At 51.3% G+C, this 26,030-nt stretch overlaps 1 protein-coding gene across 2 annotated transcripts in view; it reads right to left on the bottom strand.

Annotated features, from left to right (window-relative positions):
* ADCK1 (aarF domain containing kinase 1) overlaps positions 1-26,030 on the bottom strand; it is a 109,337-nt gene that overhangs the window by 4,797 nt on the left and 78,510 nt on the right. For both annotated transcript variants that reach the window (XR_009007781.1, XM_007184542.2), the window contains exons 6-9: positions 24,008-24,166; positions 18,517-18,633; positions 4,882-5,031; positions 3,449-3,646 (exon numbers count right to left, since the gene is read on the bottom strand). Coding sequence is in view for 1 of the 2 variants with exons in the window: in XM_007184542.2 (XP_007184604.1) it covers positions 3,449-3,646; positions 4,882-5,031; positions 18,517-18,633; positions 24,008-24,166 (624 nt within the window). In the remaining variant the exon portion in view is untranslated. The remainder of the gene's footprint in view (positions 1-3,448; positions 3,647-4,881; positions 5,032-18,516; positions 18,634-24,007; positions 24,167-26,030) is intronic.

Here is a 26,030-nt window from a genome sequence, read left to right as displayed (position 1 = left end):
GCTGGCCACCAATTTCAGGCCAGGCCTGGAAGGAGTCTTGGAATCTGGTGCTTCTGAGTCGTGTCCCCCCATCCCTCCAGCCAAGCTCAGGCTGGTGCAGTTGAGAGATCTGAGCTGCTGACCCCAAACCCAAATCCAAAGTCCTGGCCCATACCCTGCCTGGCCCCGCGCCCCACCATTCCTGCCCACCTGGCCACCGCTTATCACTGTCCTCCAGGCTGGAGCCAGCGTCAGCCCGCCCATGGCCCGAGGTCCTCCTGTCCCCAGAGCAGGATTCAGGGCTAGCCCTTGCCCCATCCTGGTGGGTAAGTTTGGGGTCTGGCTTCCCAGCCTTCCCCGTCCCTGAGCTCTGCATGGTTCTGGGCAGATAACTGCCTCTAGCCAGAGTCCTGAGTATAGAGTGAGGCTCTGATCCCTTCTCAGTCTCCAGAGAAACAGTGATGGTGACAAGGACGACAACGGTCTACACGTACGGAGCATCACTAAGTAAGCCGGGCACTGCGACAGTGCTTGCACGTGTTAACTCATCTCATCACACGGCAACCCCGGTAGGCGAGCGTGTACCCCCATGGGAGAGGAGAAAACTGAGGCACTGAGAAGTTAAGTAACCTCCCCAAGGTCCACAGCTAGTAAGAGGTGAATCAGAAGTCAAACCCAGGCCGTGCAGCTCCCAAGCCCGTACCCTCACCACTACACTGCCTGTCATCTCACAGAGGACTGTGTGACCCAGTGTCCTCCCCAAAAAACTGGGCGTGTTAACACCGTCTGTGCCCACCTCCCAGCAGAACCCAGAGGGTCATCAGGGATAAGGTAAGGGGAGGCGCGTGGGGCCCGTCAAAGTCACCCCAAGGGGCCCAGCAATGCTGCCAAGCGCTTCACCCCGCCCAGCCGCTTTCTGCAGCAGCAGCAGAGCTCTCGGCTCTTTCAGCAACACGCGTGCACCGCTGACAACTGAGCCGCTGTGAAACCTGAAATGTCCCCCAGGCAGGAGCTATCAGACTGGAACATCTCAACATGAGCCAGACACCAAGAGGCTGTCTGCCTCCCCGCCACCTCCCGCACAGCTGCAGGTCGCCCTGCTTGCGGGGGCTAAGGCCAGATCAAAGTCCCGCTCACCAGACCCCCTCTCAGCCCAAACGGAAGCCCCTGTGTCCACCCAGGCTACCCCGAGGGGCTCTTTCTCAGAGCAGCACAGCCTTCAAGCTTGGAACCTGCTGGATGTCTACCCGACTGCAAAAATAAAACTCTAACTTAGTTAATAAAACCAGGTATCATTCACTGAGAACCTACTGTGTGCCAGGCAATCTTGTCCGTCCCTGTGGCTTTAACACCATCTATACGCTGAGGACTCCCAAACTTATATATCTCAAGGCTGGATCTCTGAGCACCAGGCTTAACTGCCCACGACACCTCTATCTGAACGCTCACGAGAACTACTGACCCTCCCACCCCAAACATGTCCTTCCCCAAGTCTTCCTATGTCAGGAAGTGGTGCCCCCTCCCCCCCATAACTCACCTCAAAAAGCTACGATGCAACTCTGACTCTCCCCTTTTCCTCCCCTCACATCCAAGTCGACAGAAAGGCCTCTCACTCTTATATCCAAAATACACCTCGGCTCCAACTGCTTCTCTCCACCTCCATTAGCGTAGTCTGAGCCCCATGATCTTTCCACCTGGAGTCCTGCCCCACTGCTCATCTTGCCCCGCTCCAGAGAAACACTTAACATAGCGAGTCTGAGCACATCCTTCTGTTCAAAACCTGTCAAAGGCTCTGCTTTGTCCTGAGAATGAATCTGAAATTCTCCCTGTGTGATGCTCTCCCAGCTCAGCCCTCCAAACACTTCTCAGTCCACCATCCTCCTCACACACTCCAGACCACCCAACCCTGCCCCCTTAATGCATCGCGTGCCCTCTGCCTGCAGTGCTTTCTCCAAGCTCTTCCTGTGGCTGGTGCCTTTCTTGTCCTTCGGGCCTCAGCTTACATGTCAACTCCCCAGAGAGGTCTCCTTTACAGCATCCCCCCATCACCCATCATCACGGCACCCTGCTTATTTCCCGCCCCCCCAGCACCTCTAACCTGCAATTATTCCATTTACCTGTTTATTCACTTGTTTACTGTCTGTCTTCCTCTACAAGTGCAAATTACATGGAAGTCCTGTCTGTCTGCTCGTCACTGGATCCACAGGCACCCAGTCCAGGGTCCAGCAAAAACAAATGTTTATTCAATGAACAAATTTCAGAAACTATGAGGAGGCATTTAACACGCATTATCAATAAAGCAGAAATTACCATCCCTATTCAACAAACGAAGGAGATTGTTTTTCTTCTCCTGAGATAATGAGCTGAAAGCTGTGTAAGCCTGGGGTAAAACTGGTGGTCATCTTTGCCACCAAGTTTGCTGGGGAATGATGTCAACTTGGAGGAAAGCAGAGCCAAGAGATGGCAAGAGGTGGTTGGTGGTTTGGTGACATCGCTGGGGACTCTGGACCCAGCCATTCCTACAGCCCCCACCACAAGGCAGCTCGCAAGGGGGGGACTCTGAGGCTCAGAGAGGTGACTAGAACCATCCAAGGTCAGGCCACCAGAAGCAGGTGCTGGAACCAGAGCCCAGGTCTTTCTACTGCGCAAGCAGGACCCTGTCCCTTGTGGTGAGCATCAGCCCCTCCCCACATGGACACGGGTGAGTCTGCAAAGGTCTGCAAACTGACAGACTGGGAAGACAGAAGGCAATTCCATGAGGGATTAAGAAGCCTGGGAGGGAGCTCGCCCTGAGCCAGGAAGAATGAGCTACCTGGTAAGTCCCTACTGGAGGGGCGGAGGTAAGTACAAGTACAGGGAGAAGGTGTTCCTAGGATCGGTCTCAGCCCAGACTCCAGATCCAATGGAGGAATGAGCTACAAACAGAGACCAGAAGAGCTGTTTCACTAAAACCTCCATAGGAATGAAGGGACAAGCAGCCCTTGGGTACGGCATGAGGAGTGAAGCCCCCTGCCCAGGAGGGTGCCCTAGAGCAACCCCACGATGGGAGATGGTGCCCAGCAGGAGACAGTGGGTGGTGCTAGACTTATTTACCAGACAGTCCCTGGGGATTCCCAGAAGTCCTGGGGGAGAACTTGGTGGAAGCCTGAAATCTTAGGAGAGCAGGTTGTAGTGAAAGTCACAGAGCCTGGATTATACAGTTAACGTGACCTACTTATATTCCAGGTTGATAAGGCCAGGAGGGACACAGTGGGACACCGTCCCCTTTCCCTCCGTCCATCCAGGCACACTCTTTCTCCCTCCCTCCCTCCCTCTTCCTCATCCAGTACATCTCTAATTCTGCCCCCTACTCCATCCCCACAGCCCACCAGTATAGAACCCCACACCCTGGGTTGGCAGGGCTCCAAAGGCCATCCCTGGCCCTGTCCCTTGCATCCGGGACAGGGCAGGACCAGGGTGGGGCACCCACCTCAGTGGCGGTGACTGGAGTTTGGCCAATGCCCTTGTTGACTGAGTCCCACGACCGGGCTGTCAGCATGCAGGTGAACAAGGGGTAGAGGTCCCCGGCTCCCAGGCGCTGGCTGTACTTCTTCACGCTCTTCATGTCGGTCCAGATCAGCGACTGCCAGAGGTGGCAGTAATCCAGGCGGAACTCCTCCGTGAGCACCTACAGCGGGGGCAGCATGGCAGGACCTGGGCCCCCTCTCCCCATGAAAGACCTAGTCCCTGGCCGGTGTGACCACTGCAAAGGGGAGCGGAGGGAGACCACAGCTCCTGCACAATGCCTGCTCCTCTCCCACAGTCAGCCATCCTTGAAGGTCCAAATACAAAGCCACTATTTGGCCAGCCTTGGTCCCGAGTGGCAGAGGCTACCAACAGCCCACCAAAATCTATATTCCCCTCTTCTTCCCAAGTACAGTCTAAGATCCCCGCCTTCCTCCTAGTTAGATGGAGCCCTCCGCCTGAGCTCTGACCAATGGAATGTGGCAGAAGCTCCACTTCCAGGCCTGGTCCATGAAAACTTTCCCATGCATGCTCCTCTGAGCCCTTCCCCTGCTGCTGGTGGATGGCGAGACCTCCAAGGAAACCTGGGAGCAACAGCCTCGGTCAGCCCCTGCTTTCAGGCTCCTCCACGCACCCCAGACTGGTGTGTGAGCAGGCAATTAGACATCTGCTGTGTTTGGGCCATCATTCACTTGGGGGCTGTGTCTACCTTAAACTAACATGCCCAACATCACTGAGCCTTTCAAAGGAAGCCCAGATTTGGGGATGTGGGATCAGGGCTCTGAGGGGAGGAGCAGGAGACCATCGGGGAAAGCTCCCCAGGACCACCTGCCTCATGGAATCAAGCCAGGACCTGCGTCCTGGGATTGACACTGAACTTCTCAACTTCCAGGCGGTCACATGTGGCTCGCTGGAACCAGCTCTATGTCCCAAGTTCCAGAGGATAGTCAGGACCATCCAACCCCTATCAGTTCCCTGCGCCCTTTCCCATTACATATGACCTCCTCACTGGGGCTGAGTTACGCTTCCCCCTGAAGTCCAGCTCATGTAAGGGCAGCTCACCTCCCAGGGTCTGGCTGGCCTGGGCTTCCCTGGGAAAAAGGGTTTTTTTGCAGCTGACAAAGCCCACTCACACATCCAGGCACAATCTCATCTACCCCTCACAGCTGCCTCTAAAGGAGGTGTTATCATTCTCACTCTATTAGGAGGAAGCTGACGCTCCAAGAGCTTGGAGAGCTCATATGACCTCGACTTCCACAAAATAACAGTTCTAGGGGTAGGGCTGGGCCCTCTTCAGCTACCTTGCTATCTGCTTCCCATTTCTGTGGCCAGTAGGGGAGTTCAGCGGGCTCTGAGCCCAGGCAGGACCAGACCCTGGGGGGGAAAGGGCTCTCCTACCTGGTAAAGCCCATGGTCCAACAGGACGATCTCCGCCTTTCCTGTGCCCGGGCACTTCCGCACCAGCACGTTGCCTGGGTGAGGGTCACAGTGCACGAAGCCGTTGACAAAGATCATCTCACTGTACATCTTGCCCAGGTGGCGCGAGATCTGAAAGAGAAGGGAGGCGGGTGGGAGTTGCACCTCATTACCACATGCCTCAGACATTTCTACTCTGGCCCCTCGATCTGGCCACTCTCAAGAGGAAGGCCTGAGCAATCACGGCGGAAGGGATGGCTTGAGATTGCAGAGTTCTTGATAGATAGAAGCTGAACGCTCATCCAGCTTTTCCTAACTTCAGCTGCACATTAGATTCAGCTGGAACTCAGAAATGTTAGGGGTGGTACCCAGGCATCAGTATTTTTTTAAGTGCCCAAGGTGATTTTAATGGATGGCAAGGTAGGAGAACCGCTGCTTCTAGGTTTTCTGAAGGCTGTAACACCCACCTCCCACACCTGCCCCTCCACTCTTCCCTGGTTTTTCTCTTCTATCAGTCCCTCTTCATTTTTTCCCCCAAAGCTGAATATGGGTTGGAAAGCTGGGTGGGGGTAGGGATCACTCTACCTGCCCCTTCTCCAAAGAACAAGGCCAGGGGGCTGAGGAACAGGAATAGATGACCCCATCACCCTCTGGGGCTGCCCCAGCAGCTCCAGGCCAGTCCCAGGAGGACCCAGAATCACAAGCCCTTCTCCCCTCTCCCTTCAGGCCCCTTTCCCTACTCCCCTCCCTGCCAGAGCCCAATGCTAATCTGATTTATGATGTCTGCATAGAAGAAATGACACTGGAGAGGCCGTTTAAATCATCCTGTCACTGCTGCTCTCCCTGCCGAGGCAGCCTCCTTATCTCTACTCCCTTTTTATTAAAGCTAAAAGCCTCTTCCCAGCTAGGGAACAGCTGCTGAACAGAGCCAGACCCGGACCCACAGATGGTCTGCTGATGGGTTTCCATGGGACAAAGAGATGCTTAACCCAGGAAGCTGACGCCCTAGGACACACACTGCCCTTGGCATCCCTGAGCCTCGGCTGGACCCCATGGTCACTAACAAACATATCCCAGCTAGAGGAGAGGAGCTGGGGCCCGTGGGATGGGGAACATAGGATTAGGGTCTTAAGATAAAGACTCAAGTCCTTTCCTTGGTTTACAAAGTCCTGTACAACCAGGCCCAGCCTCTCTCCCTGGTCTCATCTTGTACCACACTGACATTCCAGCCATATTTGCTCTCTTCCTCTTCTCTAATAATCTCTGTGCCTTCCTACCTCTGGGCCTTTGCACATGATATTCCAGGGACATTGCTTCATCTCCCCTTCACCTGGTTCACTCCTCTCTTCCTTCCCACCCCAACTGAGCATCACCTCCCTGGGGAAGCCTTCCCTGACCTCCTAGACTAAATGATGTTCTCCTGCCATACACCCTCACACTTTTCTATCACTAGCACACTTTTTGTATTATTATTTGATTAACAACCATCTAGCCCGCTATCATAAGCTCCTATATGATGGCAGGAACTGGCCCTATTTTGTTAAACAGCTTCATTGAGGTCTAAGTTACATATCATAGACTGGTTCTATTATTCATCCCCTTGCCTGTAACAGGCCAAACATGTGAGTATAGGACTCTGCCTTCAACATGAGTGAGACCCTTGTCTCTCCACGTTTTTCTGGGATGCTGAGGTTCTGGCCTCTGATGCTTATCCTAACCCCATTAGTCTCCTCTGAATCCCAATCAATGATAATTGGCCTCCAATTAAATCATCAAGAATAAGTCTACTTTAGTAACAGTAGTCGTCATCCTTATTAAAAGCCCTAAAAGTAAGTACAATCATGATCCCCATTTTGCAGATTAGGAACTGAGACTCATCAAGGTTTAATGTACCCAGAGCTACCTGACTGGAAAGAGGTGGAGACAGAATTCAAACCAGGTGTGACCCACAGCCTTCCAGTAACCACTATTCTATACTGGCTCACGCCGACTTCTGCACTTCTCAATTGAACTTTGTGACCTTAAAGAAGTTAGTCATACTCTCAACTTCAGCAAAATGGAAATAATAATAGTGCCACTCTCACGGGCTACTGTCAGGTAAATAAGAGTATCATTGGGACTTGGGACCTAGTAACCTCTCCTAGGTGCTCCTGATTCCTCATAACACTCCTGGGAGGGCGGCAGACTAGGTTTCATTGTACCTTTTTAAGAAATGATGAAATCAGGGTTAAAGAGGCCATCTAAAGTCATGACACTTAAGACTGTCGCCCTGTGCCCTGTTACCACACGCTCCTGACATTTTTCTTGGGGGAAAGGAGTGCCCAGTACTCAGTGTCTGTGGGCATCAGGAACAGAACTTTACCCCGTGTCAAGTTCCCAGACTCAGGCTGAGATGTTGGGTGCCCCAGGGCCACCATTTTCTGTTTCCTGGGAGAAGGGGCCCGGCCAGAGCTGGTCCTGGATAAGCCAGCAGGTCCCCACCTCGGGACCACTGAGAACCCCTCCTGTTAGGCTCTTTGGAGCTCTACGGAGACGAGTTCTGAAAGGCCATATTTGCCAAACCAATTGCATTTATTAAGTAATAATTCATTTTCATTTGTCAAGGATGCCTATAAGGTCCGATCAGGGCTCCTGATCAGCCCAAGATAAGCAGGGCAGCCAGACAGAGCTGACAGAATTCCAGCCAAAAGCACAGCAATGACACTTCATTTAGTCTGGGCAGAGCTGTCATGGGGAGATGTATGACCTCCCTTAAGCTTTCTGAAATATTGCTAGTCGCTGCGGGCCCCCTGTTACTACATTGAAAGGTGGCCCCTAGGGCTCCGGGGACTCAGGCTGGGGGAGCCTTGGCCCATGAGGAGTGAGCGGCTGCTATAGGAGGAGGAGAAGAGGCTGCCAACTGCGGCCCATATACACGGCAGGCAAAGCCACCAGAGTAGCCCTCCTCTTCCAGCGGCCCCTACCTGGGTGTCTTTCCTTTTACGGGCTGTTCCTGATGTTCATTTTAACCAGATCTCACCGGGATAGGCAGGTGTGGAAGGCAGAAACAGGAGGGAGGACTAGCCTATGTCACTGGCTTCACTCTGGGGCCCTGTTGGCACTGCCACTGTGGGCATGGGTGACCTGGGGGACAAGTCACCTCCCTTCTCAATCTGGGTCTAAGTTCCCTGAGCTGTTCGGTGAGCCTAGCCCCATCTACTCTATTTCCTCACAGAGCTACCCCGAGATTCAAGGTCAAAATGTGATTGCTTGTGGGAAGTCACTTTATCCGCTACACTCTACGACACAAATGTGCTTGTTTGTTTTCTGTCATGTGGTAGCTTACTTTAAACCTGGAAAAAAATATACCCACTATCACCATCAAAGAGTAATTTTCGAAAAGTTAAAAACTTGACTTTCACACAAATATAGAATGAACACATGTCAAACATTGTGTAACTCATCAGTAAAGGAGCAAGTAAGAAAGTAGAGCTGGTTCAAAGAGAATTTTGAGGGACTGGGTATTTATGGGTATTTAAACGGGAATAAGAGACTAAGATTCCGGGATTAGATACAAAACTGGTTATTGGCCTACTGGGCAATAAGGAAATCATAACCTTCTGGGTTATCTTTTCTAGTAGGGAGAAATTATTTGCATGTCTACTGGATAAGATCCACAGGTTGACATATGACTTCAGTCTGAGCCCTTAATTAATTGTCAGTAGCAAAGTCAAACAAAAGTACATTCCCTTAGATATGAAAAAATCCTCAGGTAGGCTGCTTGAACAATGCCCAAGAATGACTTTGAAAGGACAAACTGCACACTCCTTTTTCTGAATTTTAGGTAATTTTTCTTAACACCTATCAGAGTTGCAGTAAATAGTCTCTGAGAACCAATTTGCCCAGAGAAAGGCAGCCAGCCCCCTCCTACTCACAGAGGCACTGAGAGTCCCAGGAGAAACCTAAGGCCATCACTGGGCACAAAACCCTCTCTCCAGCCCTTCCATATACTTAGCTATGTCTCCTCCTCAAGAACAGACAATTGTAAATAAGGTTGCAATGAATATGGGAGTTCAGGTATCCTTTTAATATTGATTTCGTTTCCTTCGGACGTACACCCAGAAGTGGAAATGCTGGATCGTATGGTAGGTCTATTTTCAGTGTTTTAAGGAACCTCCATACTGTTCTCCACAGTGGCTGTATCAATTTACATTCCCACCAACAGCGCACAGGGGTTCCCTTTTCTCCACACCCTCACCAACACCGTTATCTCTTGTCCTCTTGATGACAGCCATTCTAACAGGTGTGAGGTGATGTCACATTGTGGTTTTTATTTGTATTTCCCTGACAATTAGTGATGTTGAGCACCTTTTCATGTGCCCCTTGGCCATCTGTATACCTTCTTTGGAGAAATGTCGGTTCAGTTCCTCTAAGGCTGCCCCTTGCCCTGTTAACGGCAGCATCTGCATAAGGAAAGGAATCCCACCTTTTCAGAATGGTAACAGCTAACGCTCTGTGCCATGCACCATTCCAGGTACGTTACATGGACTCACAGCCACCTCTGCAGTAGAGAGGTGAGGGAAGCGAGATACAAAAGGAGGAGGAAGCTTGGTCACCTGGCCAGCAGTTAGTGAAACCGGGATCCAAACCCAGGTGGTCTGGCTCCAGGGAACAAGCTCTCAATCACCAGCCCCTCCTGCCTCTCCACTCACTGGGAAGCTTCTTCCTGGTGGCAGGAGCTGCACCAAAACCCTCTGCAGGTCCCCACGGCAACCAAGAAAGCATTCTGTTTGGAGAAGAGAGTCGCAGTGGGAAATCCAGAGCTGTTTGTCTAACCAAACATACACTGTTAACTAAAGCCATACTACAGCTCTTTTCAGAAAAAAAAAATTAGTGACAAGTCTTTAATTGTTCCATGTAAAAAGAATGTGCCGGGGCTTCCCTGGTGGCGCAGTGGTTGAGAATCTGCCTGCTAATGCAGGGGACACGGGTTCGAGCCCTGGGCTGGGAAGATCCCACATGCCGCGGAGCAACTAGGCCCGTGAGCCACAATTACTGAGCCTGCACGTCTGGAGCCTGTGCTCCACAACAAGAGAGGCCGCGATAGTGAGAGGCCCGCGCAGCGCGATGAAGAGTGGCCCCCACTTGCCACAACTAGAGAAAAGCCCTCGCACAGAAACGAAGACCCAAAACAGCCATAAATAAATAAATAAATAAATAAAAATTAAAAAAAAAAAAAAAAAAAAAAAAAAAAGAATGTGCCGCTCACGTAAGTGATTTCCATAATTACGCAATGCCTTTATGTTCTAACAGTAGGCAGGGGAAAACCCAGGAATCTATAAAAAGTCTGAGTAAAGAATTAATTTAGTAAATAATATTTAAATCAAAGACTTGTTTTTGGATTTTTCTCAAAACTTGAATTGGCTGAAAGTACTTTAATTATCCTACAATTGAATGGATGAATTTATTCCCACCCCCAAGGGAAAGTCTATTAATGTTCTTGGGGGGTGTCAAGGAAGCAAGGTCAAGATCTCTGAAAGAAACAGGAGGATGGTGTTGCAGGGTATTAATAATCACACAAGTAGCCCGATATTAAGTATAAGGAGGTTAATAATTCAAGCTCTCTTTGCCCCTCCCCTGGAGTCCGCCCAGGCTTCTAGAGGCAGAACCACAGCCCCAAGGACCAGACCAGACCACTGCCTAGAGCGTTTTACTCTCCAGCCCACCCCACCCCCAGGAACCACCCCTGGGATGTATAAGCCTCAGGTCCCTTGCTGCTGCCCATTCACGGAGCGGGTCAATCTTGGACCAGCAAACACTGAGATGAAGTCCCTGAGTGTGAAGGCAGTGGGAACTTCTTCAGCCACACGTGGTGTTGGGAGCGGTAATGAGGAAGAAAGAAGAGGAGCCGGGTTAATTACAGGAACCTGGGGGAGTTTCTCTAATCTCTGAGCCTCTAGGAGCTTGGTGACAGCTTCTCTAGATTCGGCTTGAACCGGGACAGCACCTGAGAGCCAGGGCATGGGGTATCCACAAGCCAATAAGGGCTCCTCAGGGCTCCTGGCCAGTGAGGCTCAAAGGGTCACGGCTACCAGAGTGGCGGGGAGTGGATCCCAGGGGCCACGATTACTGGAAGACACACATGTTGACCTCTGACATCCCTGCCTCGGGCAGCAACTCACTCCAAAGAAATACGTCCACATCTGTCCCTTACCTGGGTCAGGATAAAGAAAATGAGCAAAGGGTTTCTTCCCTACATTTCCCCCTTCTTCTGACTAATATTTTACTGCCAGCACCACAGAGGGAGCCGGGGGTTAGAATTCCAGCAAAACAGCCTGTGTTGAGCATGGACTGTGGGCACTGCACCAGCTGCTTCATGTTTCAATCATCAAACAGTCCAATACTTTTTTTTTTTTTTTTTTTTGGCCACACCACACAGCATGCGGGATCTTAGTTTCCCAACCAGGGATCAAACCCGTGCCCCCTGCAGTGGGAGCGTGGAATCTCAACCACTGGACCGCCAGGGAAGTCCCTGATACTCTCTTGTATCCACTTTACAGCAGGAACCTGGGCCTTCCCAAGGGTGATGAGCTCCACCGAGGCGGCACAGCTCGCAAGCAGCAGAGCCAGCAACAGAAGCCAGGAAGGCCAACTCCAAAGCGCCGCCGTTCCCCACTCCTGACACGCCTGCTGTTGGGGAAATAAGTCTCCAGGAACCCATCTGTGCACCTGGACCCCTCCAACATCCCCAAGCTTCCAAGATTTGGTGTGAGAAGGTACGGAGGGTGGACGATGGGAGGAGGTGTTTTCATTCTAGTGATTTCAGTAACCCGGGGGTCTTTGTGCCCCGCTGGCTTCTCTTCCCTAGTCTTCTGAGCGCCTTCCAGCACCGAACCAGAGTGACCCGCCAGGTGGTGGGTGATGCTGAGCACAAAGCAAATGTCCTACACAATCTGAGCCGGTGTCAGGAGACAAGAGGAAACACGTGGGCAGCGTGGCTTTTAGAGATAGGAAAGGCGGTCCCCATTTGCTCAGTCAGTGACCACGGATCACCCCGGAGTCTACATACTCGTGGACAACAGAGGTAGGTGGACAGGAGAGGAGCAAGAAGATTCTTGGAGATTCTGTGGAGGAAGACATGCCTCCGTGACTAATAACCTCATGAATTATAAAGGACTTTGTTTTTGTTTTAACAGAACTTCACAGCCTGCAAAGCCACACAACGACCCTGTGAAGGAAGTATGGTTATCACTCCAACTGTACAGATGAGGAAACTCAGACTCGGAGTTTAAGTAACTCACCCAAGGGTACCTGGCCAATAAATGGCAGAGCTACACACAACCCCAGGTGGCCCGACTTTGAACCCTCTGCCCCCCCCCCATCATACACGCAGCCTCGGTGACGCCTGACCAGCCCACTTGTCCCACGCTCTGTCCACACCTCTCCTACGGCACTGACATGAGGGGCCTGCACCTAGCAGGTGCTCAAGAAACGTCTGCTGAAAGACGCGTTTGAGATGCTTTCACTGCTTCTCCAGTGACACGGAATAGAAAAACGACTCAAAGGAAGAAACATGGCAAGGGCGGCTGGCTACACATAGCAGATGGAACCCAGGCACTGACTGCATTCCCTCACCAGCCCCGCTAAAATGACTCTAAAAGCAACAAATAAGGCTGAGACCCCACTGCAACAGAGAGTAGAATGGCCAAAAACAGCACACAAAGAGATTAGCCAGGCTGTGTTTGCCAGAGGGGAGCAGACAGCTACTGAAAAATGGCTCAGCAGGCTAGACGACAGGGCACCCTAAGCCGACAGTGGGGGAACTTGATGTTTGCTGTCTCGGAGCCTAGAGAGGCCAGCAACTCGGGCCCTGGCACCTCCGATATATGGGTTGGGAGTCCAAAGTAAGAGCTAAACCTCCAGATCCCCTTCAGATCCTTATGGAAGACAAGATTTACTCTCTGGAGTGGTAAAAAGACAGGCTCTGCAAGCCACACCACAGACCAGAGGGCCATCATGGGGACAGAGGACTCGGTCAAAGTCCACATAATGACCACTGCGGAGCACCCGGCCTTCTCTCCCCAGCAGGCTCCCGGGCCCCCGGGATGGACAGACTGGCGTCTCTTGCAAGCCCGCCATCCCTGCACCCAACCCGTCCTTCACAGGCTGCCCACCAGGCCTCCAGTCCCTGTCTCACCCAACCCCGGCTCCGGACTTTGTCACCTTTCTCCCAGCTAATTTCACACAAATTCAATTGGGCCTCAGCCCATGTGGGGTCTTAAACACACCCTCACTGAAATCCAATTAACCTTCGATAAAGGTCCTGCAATCAATAGTCGTCCTGTGGCTTAAGGAGGCTCCATTCAGCCCAGGAAAGCGTGCTCCTGCACGACCTTTATTCTTAATGAAATCAATGACAGTCACTGTCACCAGCTCTTAAAGTGACTGGCAAATATGATCACCGGGTCAGGCCCTCAATAATACGCTGCTTCTGGGCTCGGAGCACAGACAAACGAGGGCCCCTGCAGGCTGCTGGCTCCCCAGGCTCTGTGCTCCCTGGCCAGACGACACACCCGGGCAGGGCCTGGACGTGCAAAACAGTGGAGGTGAGGCTTGAGGGCTCACCTGGGGCAGCCAGGGACCCCCTGGTCTTGTGGCAGGTGGTTCCTGAACTCCAGTGAGTGCCTGAACCACCTGGAGGGTTTGTTAAAATGCAGATTCTTGCAACTCTTCCCACCCCAGATTCTCATAAGTAAGTTTGGGGTGGGGCTCAGGAATCTGCATTCAAGTCTTATCTCCAAGCAAGCCAAGAGTCACTGTTCTGTAAAGTATCCAAGCAGGACAGACCCTTAGAGTCCAGATAACCCAACGCCTTTGGTAAGAAAATTGAGGCCCAGAGGAGGGGAGTGATGTGTCCAAGGTCACACCGTGGGCCACTGGCAGAGATGGAGCTTGAACCCAGGTCTCTTGTCTCCTAAACTGGTGTTTCCCTACCTGAGTCTATGGGGAACTGGCCACTTGGACTGGTCTTCAGGTCCTCACATACTAGCCCAACTGGGCTGGGACGCTGCGGGGTGAGGAGGCCTCTTCAAAGTGGAGTGGGGATGACTAACAAGTGTTTGGAGGGGTCTAGAGCCCTCCTCACCCTCGAGAACAATTCCTTCTAGAGCCACTTCCTGCTGAGCCCCATCTTCCAGCTGAGTCAACAACTTGTAGCAGCCAAGATGCCACTAACTATCCTTTCCCCCAGGATTTGGGGTGAGATCTTTGCCCCTTGTCACTCCTATCTGTCCCCTGTATTTCCCTCCCCAGGCAACACTCACAGCCAGGCTGTCCTCAGGAGGGAGAGTCACTCCAGGGACAGGCCCACTCAGTCCCGCGGTCCTAGACAGGTTTTAGAACCTCAGAATTTTTTTAGAAACTTTCAGTCATGTGGAGTCTTTCATGCTACACACACACACACACACACACACACACACACACACACACATATGCACACACACACCACTAGTCTTCCATGAGGTCTGTGGCTTTGAGGTTGGTTGGTAAGAGCCATAACAGGTTAATTTCTGCACAGTAGGGCCTGTCCCTAGTCTCCCAATCTCACCGATGGTCAGCAACGGCACAGTAGAGCATGTGGCCCAGCGCCCACTGCCCAGCCTGAGGTTCCTGTGGAAGTATTTAATGACATCATTTCAGAATACTACCAAGGAGGCTCCCAGGTCATGCAAACCCTAGAAGCCAGGGGCAGGAGATTAAGGAAATAAGGAATTAAGACAGTATGGTTATTATTGCAAGGACAGACCAACAGACCAATGGAAGAGAATAGAGCTTCCAGAAAAGACCCACAGCCAATTGAGGACAAAGATGCCAGGCCTAAATTACCAAATGGTATGATGCCATTGACATGAAATTCAGTAAGGGAGAAGGTGATCTATGGTGACAGAAGTCAGAATAGCGGAAGCTCTGGTGGGGGTGAGGGTATCAACTGGGAGGGCGCAGGAGGGGGCCTGCCAGGGGGCTAGAAATGGTTTGTCCCTTTATCTGGCTGGTGAGTACATGGTATATCCATATGAAAACTCACTGAGGTGTACCATGAAGATCTGGGACCTCAAGTAAGTTACCTTTCCTCTCTGAGTCTCTGATTCTTCATCTGCAAAACAGAGAAAAGACCTCCCTCCTAAGTTTGTAATGCAGATGGGGCCTGGCACCTAGAGTCAGGCAGTCAGTAAACGTTAATGGTCAAAGGAGGTGACGGAGGAAAGGGCAGGGCCCAGTGATGATAATAATAATGAAAACAGCAACAACCATCAACTAGCTACCAGTTCAGAGTTCTAGCCACTCGCCAGGAGCTGTGCTAGGAGGGCTCATCTAGTCCTCACAACATCTCTAGAAAATGGAACAACGTTTGTAATATGAACTTGATGTAAGCTAGAGAGAGAAGGGCTGCATTTAGATGGTGCTCTGGGAGCTGGGCAAAACTTCTGTCAGTATTCCAACTCCTTCTTCGAGGAGTTACTGGCATGGCTGTCAACCAGGTGGCCCCAGGATCCACTGCAGCCCCAGGCAAATCGCTGGGAGGGAGACAGAGAAGGTGGAGGAGCAAGGACTTTGAAGTCATGCAGACCTGGGTTTGACTCCTGACTCTGCCCCTGCTAGCTGTGTGATGTTGGGCAAATTGTTTAACCTCTCTGAGCTTCACCTTTCTCATCTATAAATGGGGTTAACGATATATCCTTGGAGGACATCTGTAAGGAGTAGAGATTATATTTGTCACATGCTTGGTACATATAAGTTGCTTATAATAATTATTGCTATTGTTTTTCCCAAACTACTCTGATATCAGCCTGCCCGACTCTGTATGTCCACGGAAACAAAAACCAACACTCTACCCCAGCCCTGCCTCATAGAGGCCAATCCAGGGCATGAGACTGGCTTAATCTGTTCGCTAATTCATAGGATGTCCACCAAGGGTCTGCTCTGCACAGAACGCTGGCCTTATCTGCAAAGCTGGTTCAAGAGGGTTGGAAGCAGGAGCAGATGAGCCCAGGCCCCCAGAGGGCATCACCCAGCCCCAGCTCCCACCAGCCACCTCCAACCTCCTCCCAGGTACCTCACTCAGCCAAGAGCAAGCAACTACACCAGAGCACATCTTTGTCTGCACTTGTCTTTGAAAATCAAAGCTGCCTGATTAAATGCCATTACAGCCCTGGGTTCACTGGATCGAAAGAGATTAATGAATTTAGGTGTGCTGCTGGCATGAAAAGCCCACCACAGCTGGCAGTAACTAAATGCCAGTAACCTGAGGTCCCTGGAGTCTTTCCTGATCAGCAGGCAGAGAGACCCTGCTCCCCTTTAAGACTGTTCAGGATAAACAAGAGGTGACCTCCCCTCCCCTCCTCTCCCCTCCCCTCCCTTCCCCTCCTCACTGGCACCAAAGACTTTGTACTCAAGAGTCCTGGTGGACAAAGAACAAAGGATCCCTGGCTAGATGCAGGGATATACTCCCACCCCAACCAACAGAGGAAGAGATGGGCAAGCAGGTCTTACCACTCCCTCCTCTGCAGGAAGCTCTGCCCAGACACCCCCTAGCCAACAGTGAGGGAAGCAGAGTCAGAAGCCCCAAGTTGTGCTACTGCCAGGTGACCTCGGGAAAGACATTTGCTATCTCTCTGAGCGTCCCCTGAATTGGAACAGTAGTTTTCTCATCCTCCCCCTGCCCCCCAGCCCCCGAGCAGCAGATCTCTTCCAAAAGAGCCCAATAGGCAACTCAGGTGATGGCAGAGCAGGGTAGGGAGTAGAGAGGCCCACCCAGCCTCCCCACCCATCCAGAGGCCCCTGAAGGGTTCTGGGAGCACTGTTCCCTAAGTCAGGGGACAATAGCTGTCCCCAGCATCCAAGGCCAGCTGTGGCTAAACATGCTCCTGGCAGCAGCTCCATACCCTCTGCTGCAGGCCCTCCTTTTACGAACTAAGAGGAGTACTGGAGTCAGAGAGACTTGGGTTTCAATCCTAGCTCTACTAGCTGTGTGACCTTGGGCAAGTTACCTTCCTTCTCTGAATCTCTGATTCCTCATCTGCAAAATGGAGACAATAAGACCTCCCTCCTGAGTTTATTATGGAGAAAAGGGCCTGACACAGGGAGTCAGGCCTTCAGCAAACATTAACCATAAAAGGAGATAAAGGAGGAGGAAGGAAAGGCCAGAGCCCAAAGAAAAGAGTGAAAACAACAGTCCTGCTGCCATTTTGGAGTGCTCAGCATACACCAGGCACCGTTCTAAGCACTGTTGTGCACTAACTCTTGAGGTCCTCCCAACCTTCTTAGAAGTAAGGCTATCATCGTCCGCATTGCAGAGGCCACACAGGCACCCAAGGCCTGGGCTCACAATCTGCACACTCTCCTGCCGTTCCCACTGGCTCGTCTGCTGAGCCAAAGTATGGCTTTTTCCTCTGGGCCACCACTGGGACCCCAGGCTCATCTTCGTGCGCTGCCCGAGAGGGGGTAGCCAAGAGCATTCACTTCTACTGGGTCTGGTCCCTTTCCTTCCTTCCTCCCACCAGGCAGAGGGGTCACGTCACTGCACTCCTCACCCTTCAGTGACTCCCCAGTACCTCGGGGTCATGCCCAAGGCCTTCACCATCTGCCTGCAGCCCTGCAAAACCTCACCACTCCTTTACCCTTCCTTGCAGTACCACCTCTGCGTCCCCAACTCCTCCACCCCGACACACACACACACACACACACACACACACACACACACACACACACACACACACACACATCCCTGGCAAATTCCCGCTCATCCTGCTGGGGAAGCCGGCCTGGGGCAGAGGTGAGCACTTCTTCCTCGTGGCTCCCTGGGGACTGGCTCACCCTTCGTTGCGTTGCCTGAGAGATGGCTATAAGGATAGAGTTGTGTGTCTGACTCCAATGCTAGGCTGGGAACTCCTTGACAAAGGGAATTGTGTCTAGTTCCTCTCTGAACCCTCACACCTAGCACAGAGTAGGGACTAAAAAATGATGAATGCTGGTGGAAAAAGGACAACCCCATCCCTACCTGTGGGACCCCATGGTGACCAAGAAGAAGAAAATGGGGTACAGGTCCCAGCCCACCGGTCAGCTTCCTCTGAGGCCAATCAGGTGGCAGGCGGGAGACAGAAGCCCCTCTTTTTTTCCCTCTAGGCCACTAGCTGGCTACTGCTGAGCCCCTTTGGCCTGATACCTGGAGATCTGGGGAGGGCAGGAGGAGGGAGGAGGTGCGTCCAGGGCCCGCAGGGCAGAGGATTAAGTCCCATGGATTTGCACCACTGTTCTTCAGTTTCTCTGCACCGCGGGGCTCAGATGGCACAAGAAGACAGATGGTAATCCCCTGTCCAGGCAGGAGCTGCTGGGCGGGGGCAGGTGGGGCTCAGCACGTGCCCCACCCCGCTGCCTGCTGCCAACCCCAGCTCTAGGAGATGGGCAGAGAGCTTCCACAGAGGACCTGGAAGGCTGCTTTGTGCTCAGAGATGTTATAATTCTTCAGACAATAGGCCCCACTTCAAGGCCGTGAGATCTCACCCAGACACACCTGCCCTTGCTAGGCAGCCCCGCCCAAGCCCGCGTCCCTCGCCAGCAGCCAAGCACCCTTGACCTTACCTCATTGACGTCAATCTTGTTCCTCGCCATGTAGTCTCTGTCGTTGACCTGCCCGCCGTCCACAAACTCCATCAGAAGGACCCGCTTGGTGGACAGCTCCCAGTAAATTTGGGGGACCTGGAACAGGAAAGGGCAGGTCAGAGGGCAGCAGGAGGCTGCAAGCTGCGGGCAAGGGCTGCAGACGGGCACGTGAGCCAGACATCAGCACACATTCCTCCCAGGAACAGAAGGGAAGGGCCCCCCAGCAGGGATTGGTGGGGAAAGCGGGAGGCAGGCCAAGAGAGAAGGGTAGGCTGTTCCGCCTCCACCAGCGAGGCGCCAGGCCTCCTTTAGTGAGCCCTCCTGCTTGGGGACCAGAGAAGGGCTTCCCACCCTCCTCAGTGCCTTCTAGACACAATGAAGAGCCCACACTAAAACTGGGACTTAGGGGAAAATGCATGGAACCTCTCATATCTGAGCCAGAGTTGGTGTTAGAAGCTATTTCTCTCTCACACCAGGCTTATTTCAGGCTCCTCATGTGAATATAAACCCTCTGCCTCAGTTTCTTCACCTGTGCAATGGGTGTTATTATATGTATGAATGATTGAATGAATGAATTTTTGCTGAGTGATAAATTTTTCAGTCACGAAGTCATGAGTTTTCTCATGCCCGTTTCCTACAAGCCTCCTGTGGCAGGCAGTGCTGAAGCCTAACCCAACACCTATTCCCAATCTTCCTCTTCCCCAGAGACAGGGGAAACTAAATACTTTCCCTGCCTGCCTTGCAATAATTATGGCCACGTGACACAGTTCTGGCTTATGAGACATAAGTGGAGGTCTGTTAGGGGGTGTAGGAAGGTTTTTATTTTCTTAATAAAAAGGGATGTTTGTAAATATTGCAACTCTTCTTACCCTTCTCTTCCTACCTTGAGAGTGAAGGTGATACCTGGAGCTGCAGCAGCTATCTTATAACCATGAGGAAAAGTCTAAGAAAATCACAGAGATGCCAGCTCTGATACTGTCAAACCACTGAGACAATATCAACAGGCAACTGCTACAAGCCTTCTTGCTGTGTGAGGAAAATACATCCTTTTTGTTTAAGACACTCTGAATGGAGCTGTCAGTTACCTGCAGACAAATGCATTCCTAACTGATATGCTCTCCAACCCCCTCTGACTCTAAGGACACCCAACAGCCAAAAAGAGAACAGATTTCCCCAGGAATAGCCAAGAGATTGGGCTGCACCAAGGACTGCTGGGCTGCCATGTGAGTGAGTGATACCTATGAGTCCCACCATGGCCAGGAGGGAGGAATGACCAGGATTTCAGCACGCCATGATTCCCCAACAACTTACTGGGTTTATTCCACTTACAAATGAAGAAGCAAGGGCACCTAATTCAAGTGTTTTGGGGAATAAGGACTTCCCTCATCCCAACCCCCAAAGCTCAACTAGCAGTAAGATAGCAGCCCTCAAGCCAAGAAACCTTTCTTGTTCCTGGTTCTGCTAACAACTGTTGTGTCTGAGTCCAGACACTTAGCTCCTCCATGCCTCAGTCTCCCGCATGAGAAAGGAGATTGTTCCTGCTCCATCTCAATAAGGAGCTCTGGGGACAAAAGGTGCTATACATGCAAGTGAACACCCTGGGCTCCCTGGAACAAAAGCTCCTACTGAAACCAAGGGGTCATTTTGGTTTGCTCCTTCCCTGCGGTTTTTGCCATTTGAAAATCTAGGCCATTAGAGAAATCTGTGACCCTATGTTACTTTGAACTCAAAATTCAGTCTCGCTTGGCATTTTTCAAAAAAATCTCTTTAAAAATATGAGTGCAAGTTTGCTGCTGTTGGCGGTGGCTTCCAAATGAAAGGGACATATTTGGGGGTTAAGTCCTTCCCCTGCTTTGTCTGGGACCCAAGCTTGGCCGTGGGTGCCTGGGGCTCTGGAAACTGGAGGTCAGACCCCGCCTCCATGCCCGCCTGGGGCAACAGGGAAAACAGCCAAGAAAGAGCCACAGACCAGAGAGAAAACCCAAAAGCTGGAGACTCCCTGGGCCTGTTAGTCAGGGTCACCGGTGTACTGGGTTCCCCCTCTTCCACCTTTCCCCCCAGTCTCCCCCCAGATGCAACCAACCCAGTCTCCCAGTGGAATGTGCGCCTGCTTCAGCTGCTTAGCTCTGAAACAGCAGAGACAGCAAAAAAATGGGAGGCAGAAGGGTCTGTCCTCGGAGCTCAGGGAGGGCTGCAGTTGCCCCTCGATGGATGTAACGTGGAAATGACTGCAAAATGCAAATGCGCCTCCTGCTCAATTAGGAGAAACTTGGCTTGACAGGGGACACAAGGTCAAGTGACTCGCCCCTAAATCATCATGTGAGCAGGAGGTTCTGGGGCTGTAAGGTGAAATTTACTTCACCCCAACAGCAATGCTTCACCACCATTCCTTCCTCAGCTTCTTCCATCAAGGAATGGAAAATGAAAGAGAAAATTTTTAAAGAGGCGATAAGAACCACGCTGTCCCCTGCCCAAACAAAAATAAACCCCGAGAGGCTCCTGGCCAGGGTGCCTGCTGACCCCACGGAGGCCATCAGGACCTCTGGGTCTGGCGTCTAAACTCCTCACCACAGAGCTAAGGCCCCACTCCTGTAGGCTTTGCCTGCCCCCACACCAGAGCCAATCCTGACCCCCGGAAGGAGGGCACAGATTATGGAAAGTTCCAGCCCCAAACCCTGGCCTCAGCCTCACTAACTGGCCTGTGCTTCCTCTTTGTTCTTGTGCTTGGTCAGCACACCCGCTTGTCCGGGCCAGCCCCCGTCATCCAGGGCCACAGTCGTCCCATTAGCCGAGCCCAGTGGAGCAGAGCATAGACCTGAAGTCAGACTGTCAGGCTGGAGCTCCTGCTCTGCCACCTCCAAGCTGTGTGACTTGGGTGAGTTTTATAACCTCTCTGAGTGCCAGTTCCCTCACTGTAAAAGGGTGACGACAGTTACAAGGAAAGCGACGCTCCTTACTTCCTACTAGCACGTGTGAGGTCCTGGAGCTCAGCACGGCAGCTGCCGTATGACAGCCACGTAGAATTTCACTGGTTCTGAAACACAACCGGGGCTGAGAGCTAATGCAACAGACAGTTCAGCATAACTCAGATCTGCCCATAAATTATTATAGAGGGAGAAGAGCTCAGAGGTTTAACATGCAGGCTTGGGGCCAGGCTGCCTCTGTCCCTTACCAGGAAACCGTGTAACCTTGGGCAAGTGGCTTCATCTCTCTGGGCCTCAGCTTCCCCGCTGCTGACATGGAGCTAATAATGGCATTTCCCTTGTGGGGCTGTATAAGGATTAAAGAGTAAATATACATAAAGCACTTTAAAAGTGTCTAACACAGCATAGGCATGTAAAAAATATTAACTAACACTAATTATTACACATCAGTGCTTCTTAAGCTTTGAGAGTCTTAGGAAGTTATGGTGTTTCACCAAATGCATGCTCATCTCCTCAGCGTTCGCCCACAGTTTCTGGAGTGTCCCAGGCCCCTTACCTAGCACTAAAAAGCCCTGGTGTGGCCCTTGCTCAAGAGACAACCCCCCACCAGGCCCCACCTCCACATATACAGACACACCCTCATCCCTTCCAGTCCCAAACCCTGTGGTTGTAAGGCTTCTCCCTCTATCTTGTCCCAGTTGTCCCCAAGGTCAGTCACAAACCTCACTGCTTGTCCTGTCCCCTCCCCACAGCATACACACACGCTGATGCCAGATCTACAAATGCCCTGGTCTGACCGTTCGGCCTGGGTGCCCCCTCGCCTTCTCCCCGTCTCCCCGACACCACATTTGCATTCAGTGCCTGTCTGAGGCTCAGAGATTTATAGCACAGGGCTGAGGTTATTAAACCCCACTGGAAGAGGCCTCGCACACCGAGAGGTAAACTCTTTGCTGAGGCTTAATTATGCACAGATGTTGTGATGGGGTGCCAGTGTGCAAAAGCAATCTATCTCCTGTTTTAAGAGCTGAACTGGGTTCGCAACGCAAAATTTGCTTCCCACTTGTTATGTGTTTAGAGAAAATTAATTACTCAGGAGCCTTAATTCTAACATTGTCTTAGGAATGGTGTGAGGGTTTTAGAAGCAGTAGGTCAAATCATTACACTAATTATTTACCCATTTGGCATCCTCGTTTCAAAAATTTGTGTTATTATTATTATTATTACATGTCTTGGTCTGACAGATGCTAGTTGGCCCCAGCCAGGGTACGATTTTGCTGTTTCCATGGGAACAGTGGAGGAGACGGTTCTGCTTGGCGCGGAGGACCACCCCTGCCGGCTAAGAGGCAACAGAATGTCCTTAGACGAGCCTCAGAGTTGAAGTCAGAAAATCCTGTTTGTACCCTAACTCCTCTCCTCTAAGACTACCATCTGTAAAATGGGATGATGGTTGTTGGAAGGATTCAGTGTCCTAGTATCGGCATAGTGTTCAGTGCTGCAGAAGAAACATTCAGTAAACATTGCCCATCCCTTTGTACAATCAACACGTCTTGGAAGCCCCCTCTGAGCTCCTTATCTAGGTGGAATTAAGTACTTCCTCTTGGGCATCCACAGAAACAAAGATCAGTCTCTGGCATAGTGCTAACCAACCTGTACGATAACAACATGCTGTGTGTTTGTCCCCCACTAGATGGGAAGTCTTCCCAGTCAGGAGCCAACCATCTCTTACTCATCTAGGTACCCTGCAGATCCTAGCACAGCAACAGGCTCAGGAAATGCTCAATAAATGTGGAATAATGGAATGAAAGAAAAGGAATATGTAAGTGGAAGCATAATTCAGACCCCACAGCATTATTCTAATTAGTTAATATTATTACTTGCATTAGAAAGCCAAGTTTTCATTGAATTGGTGGTTTGAAGCTCAAGGCTGGGGCAGTGTTACCAGATCATCTGGATTTGCCCAAGCAAGAGGGTCTGTACAAATAATGGCATTTGCCTTGTAGGGCTGTTTAAGGAAAAGCCAGTCAAGCACACTGGGGGCATCTTGACAGACCTGACCCACAACTCACTCAAAAAGCTGAACTTTGCCAGTGGCTACACCTTCCACCAAATCAGCGTATCAAGACGCCACACTGATCATCACAGTTGTAGGTCTTCCTCCCGTGAACCAAGCTTTAGGACTCTCAGGCAGCTAGGGTAGATGCACCCTCAGTCTCCCCATCTCTATTAATCAATCCGGATAGCAGAAGTACAGTATAAACACGGTCTCTGTTTCTCAGGGTGCTCAAGGTCTTGCAACTGTAGGTCATTCAATAAAAAAATATTTGTTCAAAAAGTCAACAATCCCCTTTGCTAATTTGTATCAATAACTTTGCCTTCAAGGGCTTTAATGTGCATCACTAGGGACAAATCAGTCACCCTCAGAGAGAAGACTCAGGAAGGAGATGTCCCCGCTCATGTCTTGCAAGGCGGGATGCTCAGGGTTGGGACCAGTTTTCCCCTGCCCTCTTCCGCCCGACCACCAGGGCCCCATGGCCCTGACCTCCTACCTTTAAGAAGTCAAAGTGTTTGAGCATTTGGGCCACTTTCTCGGCGTTCCTCCCCTCGTTGAGGAAATCCAGCTCCAAAGGCAGGTTCTTCTTGGCTTCATCCACCAACCACATGAACTCAAACTCTGGAAATAGCTGCTTCACAGCCAGGACGAGCACCTAAAACCCATCAAGCACCCCATCAGTCTGTCCATGGCCTCCACCAACGGAGGTACATTCTCTGTCCTCCTGCTTGGGTCTGGGCGTTGACAAGTCCCCAGGCCGCCCCTGGAGTAAGGGTGGGTGGGGAAACAGTTCCCCTGGGGCCCATCTCTGTAGTCCAAATCCAAGATTATGAAAGCCCAACAGCCGCGAGCAGAAACCTCCACCACCATTTACTGAGCGCACCCCACTTGCCCAGCACTGGGTAAGCACTATTACCTGCCTTATTCCTCCATTTATTCTTCACAGTGTCTCTGGGAGGTACACACCCTTATCATCTGCATTTTACAGATTAAGAAAGTTGAGGCTCTGAGAGGTTATGTGATTTTCCTGAATTTGCCCAGCAAGGAAGCAGAGCCAGAAGTCCCCTTGGGTCTACCCGGCCCCAAAACCCTTGTGCTTAAGCACGTTGCCGAATTGCTGCCTTTGCTTCTCCCAGATTTGTGCTTCGTGGTCCTGTTTATAAAGGGCTGGGAGGGGGCAGCGCTACATTTTATTTATTTCTTAGGCTGAGTGGTTGGTACCTGAGCATTTATATTATTTTCTATGCTTTTTGTATTGCATACATCTAAAATATTTCATGATAAAAAATCAAATTGGAGTAAGAAACCAAGGTTGGATAAGACAAGAGGGGTAAGAGATAAGGGATTTGACCAATTGGGTAAAAAGCTTGGATTTTTGGAGATCTGGGCCCACTGTGGACTCTTGAGTCAGGACATGATGAAAGAGTGAGTTTCAGAAGACTTACCTGGCATTTCAGTTGTCAGTTTAATTATGTGAAACAAACATCACTGGCAGAGAACAAGAGCCCAGAGACATCTGCAGAGCACACCACAGCGCCTCCGTGGGCAGGGACTCAGTTCTGAGGCTACCCCACCACTGGAGCTCTGGATTTGAGATGGTCTCACAAGTTCACAGACTATAGCACTGTAGTGGGTAAGCAAGGGTGATGCCAGGGACATGGGGGATGTTCCAGCATTGGGGGGGAGCGGGGGGGTGGGGAGAGGGAGGGACACAGAAGGCACCTCTCCTGTTCTTCTACAAGCCCTCCTGTTGGTGTTCAAAGTCAGTCCTGGGGAGAACCACTGACAGATCCTCCCAGTAGTTCTTGGTATAGATTATGGTTCAAGTTCTCTGAGAATCCCCATCTCTAGCCCTGGCTAGAGCAGAAAGATAAGGAACAAGAACTAAAGAACCATGGGCCTATTGGTACCAAGAGACCTTCCCCATCTGTTATGGACTTAATGCTTATGTAGCCCCCAAATTCATATGTTAAGCCCTAAACTCAGGGTGATGGTGTTTGGAGGTGGGGCCTTTGGGAAGTAATTGGGTCTAGATGAGCTCATGAGAGTAGGGCCCCTGTGACAAGATTAGTGTCCTTATAAGAAGAGAAAGAGAGATCAGAGCTCTCCGCTTCTTCGCCAGGTGAGGACACAGGGAGAAGGCAGCCATCTGTCTACAAGCCAGGAAGAGGCTCCTACCAGGAACCGAATCAGCTGGCACCTTGATCTTAGACTTCCCAGCCTCTAGAACTGTGAGAAATAAGTGTCTGTCATTTAAGCCTCCCAGTCTATGGTATTTTGTTATGGCAGCCTGAGCTGACCAAGACACCACTCAGTCTATCCAGAAGGCCTTACTGAGCCCCAGCTATGAGCCTTGTCTCATGCTTCTGTTTGCCCTGGTCTATGATATGATGTCCAACAATGTACTAGGCACGTGCAGCACAAAGAAATAAATCTAAAGTAGGGCCATTAACTACAAGGCATTTTACAGCTTTGTTTTTAAATCCTATGTCCAAGGCAATGTACCAGACGCCATTCTA

This window comes from Balaenoptera acutorostrata, chromosome 3 (assembly GCF_949987535.1).
Source record: "Balaenoptera acutorostrata chromosome 3, mBalAcu1.1, whole genome shotgun sequence".
NCBI lineage: Eukaryota > Metazoa > Chordata > Mammalia > Artiodactyla > Balaenopteridae > Balaenoptera > Balaenoptera acutorostrata.
Note: the sequence above shows the minus strand (reverse complement) of the source record. Positions and strands in the feature narration are given on the sequence as shown.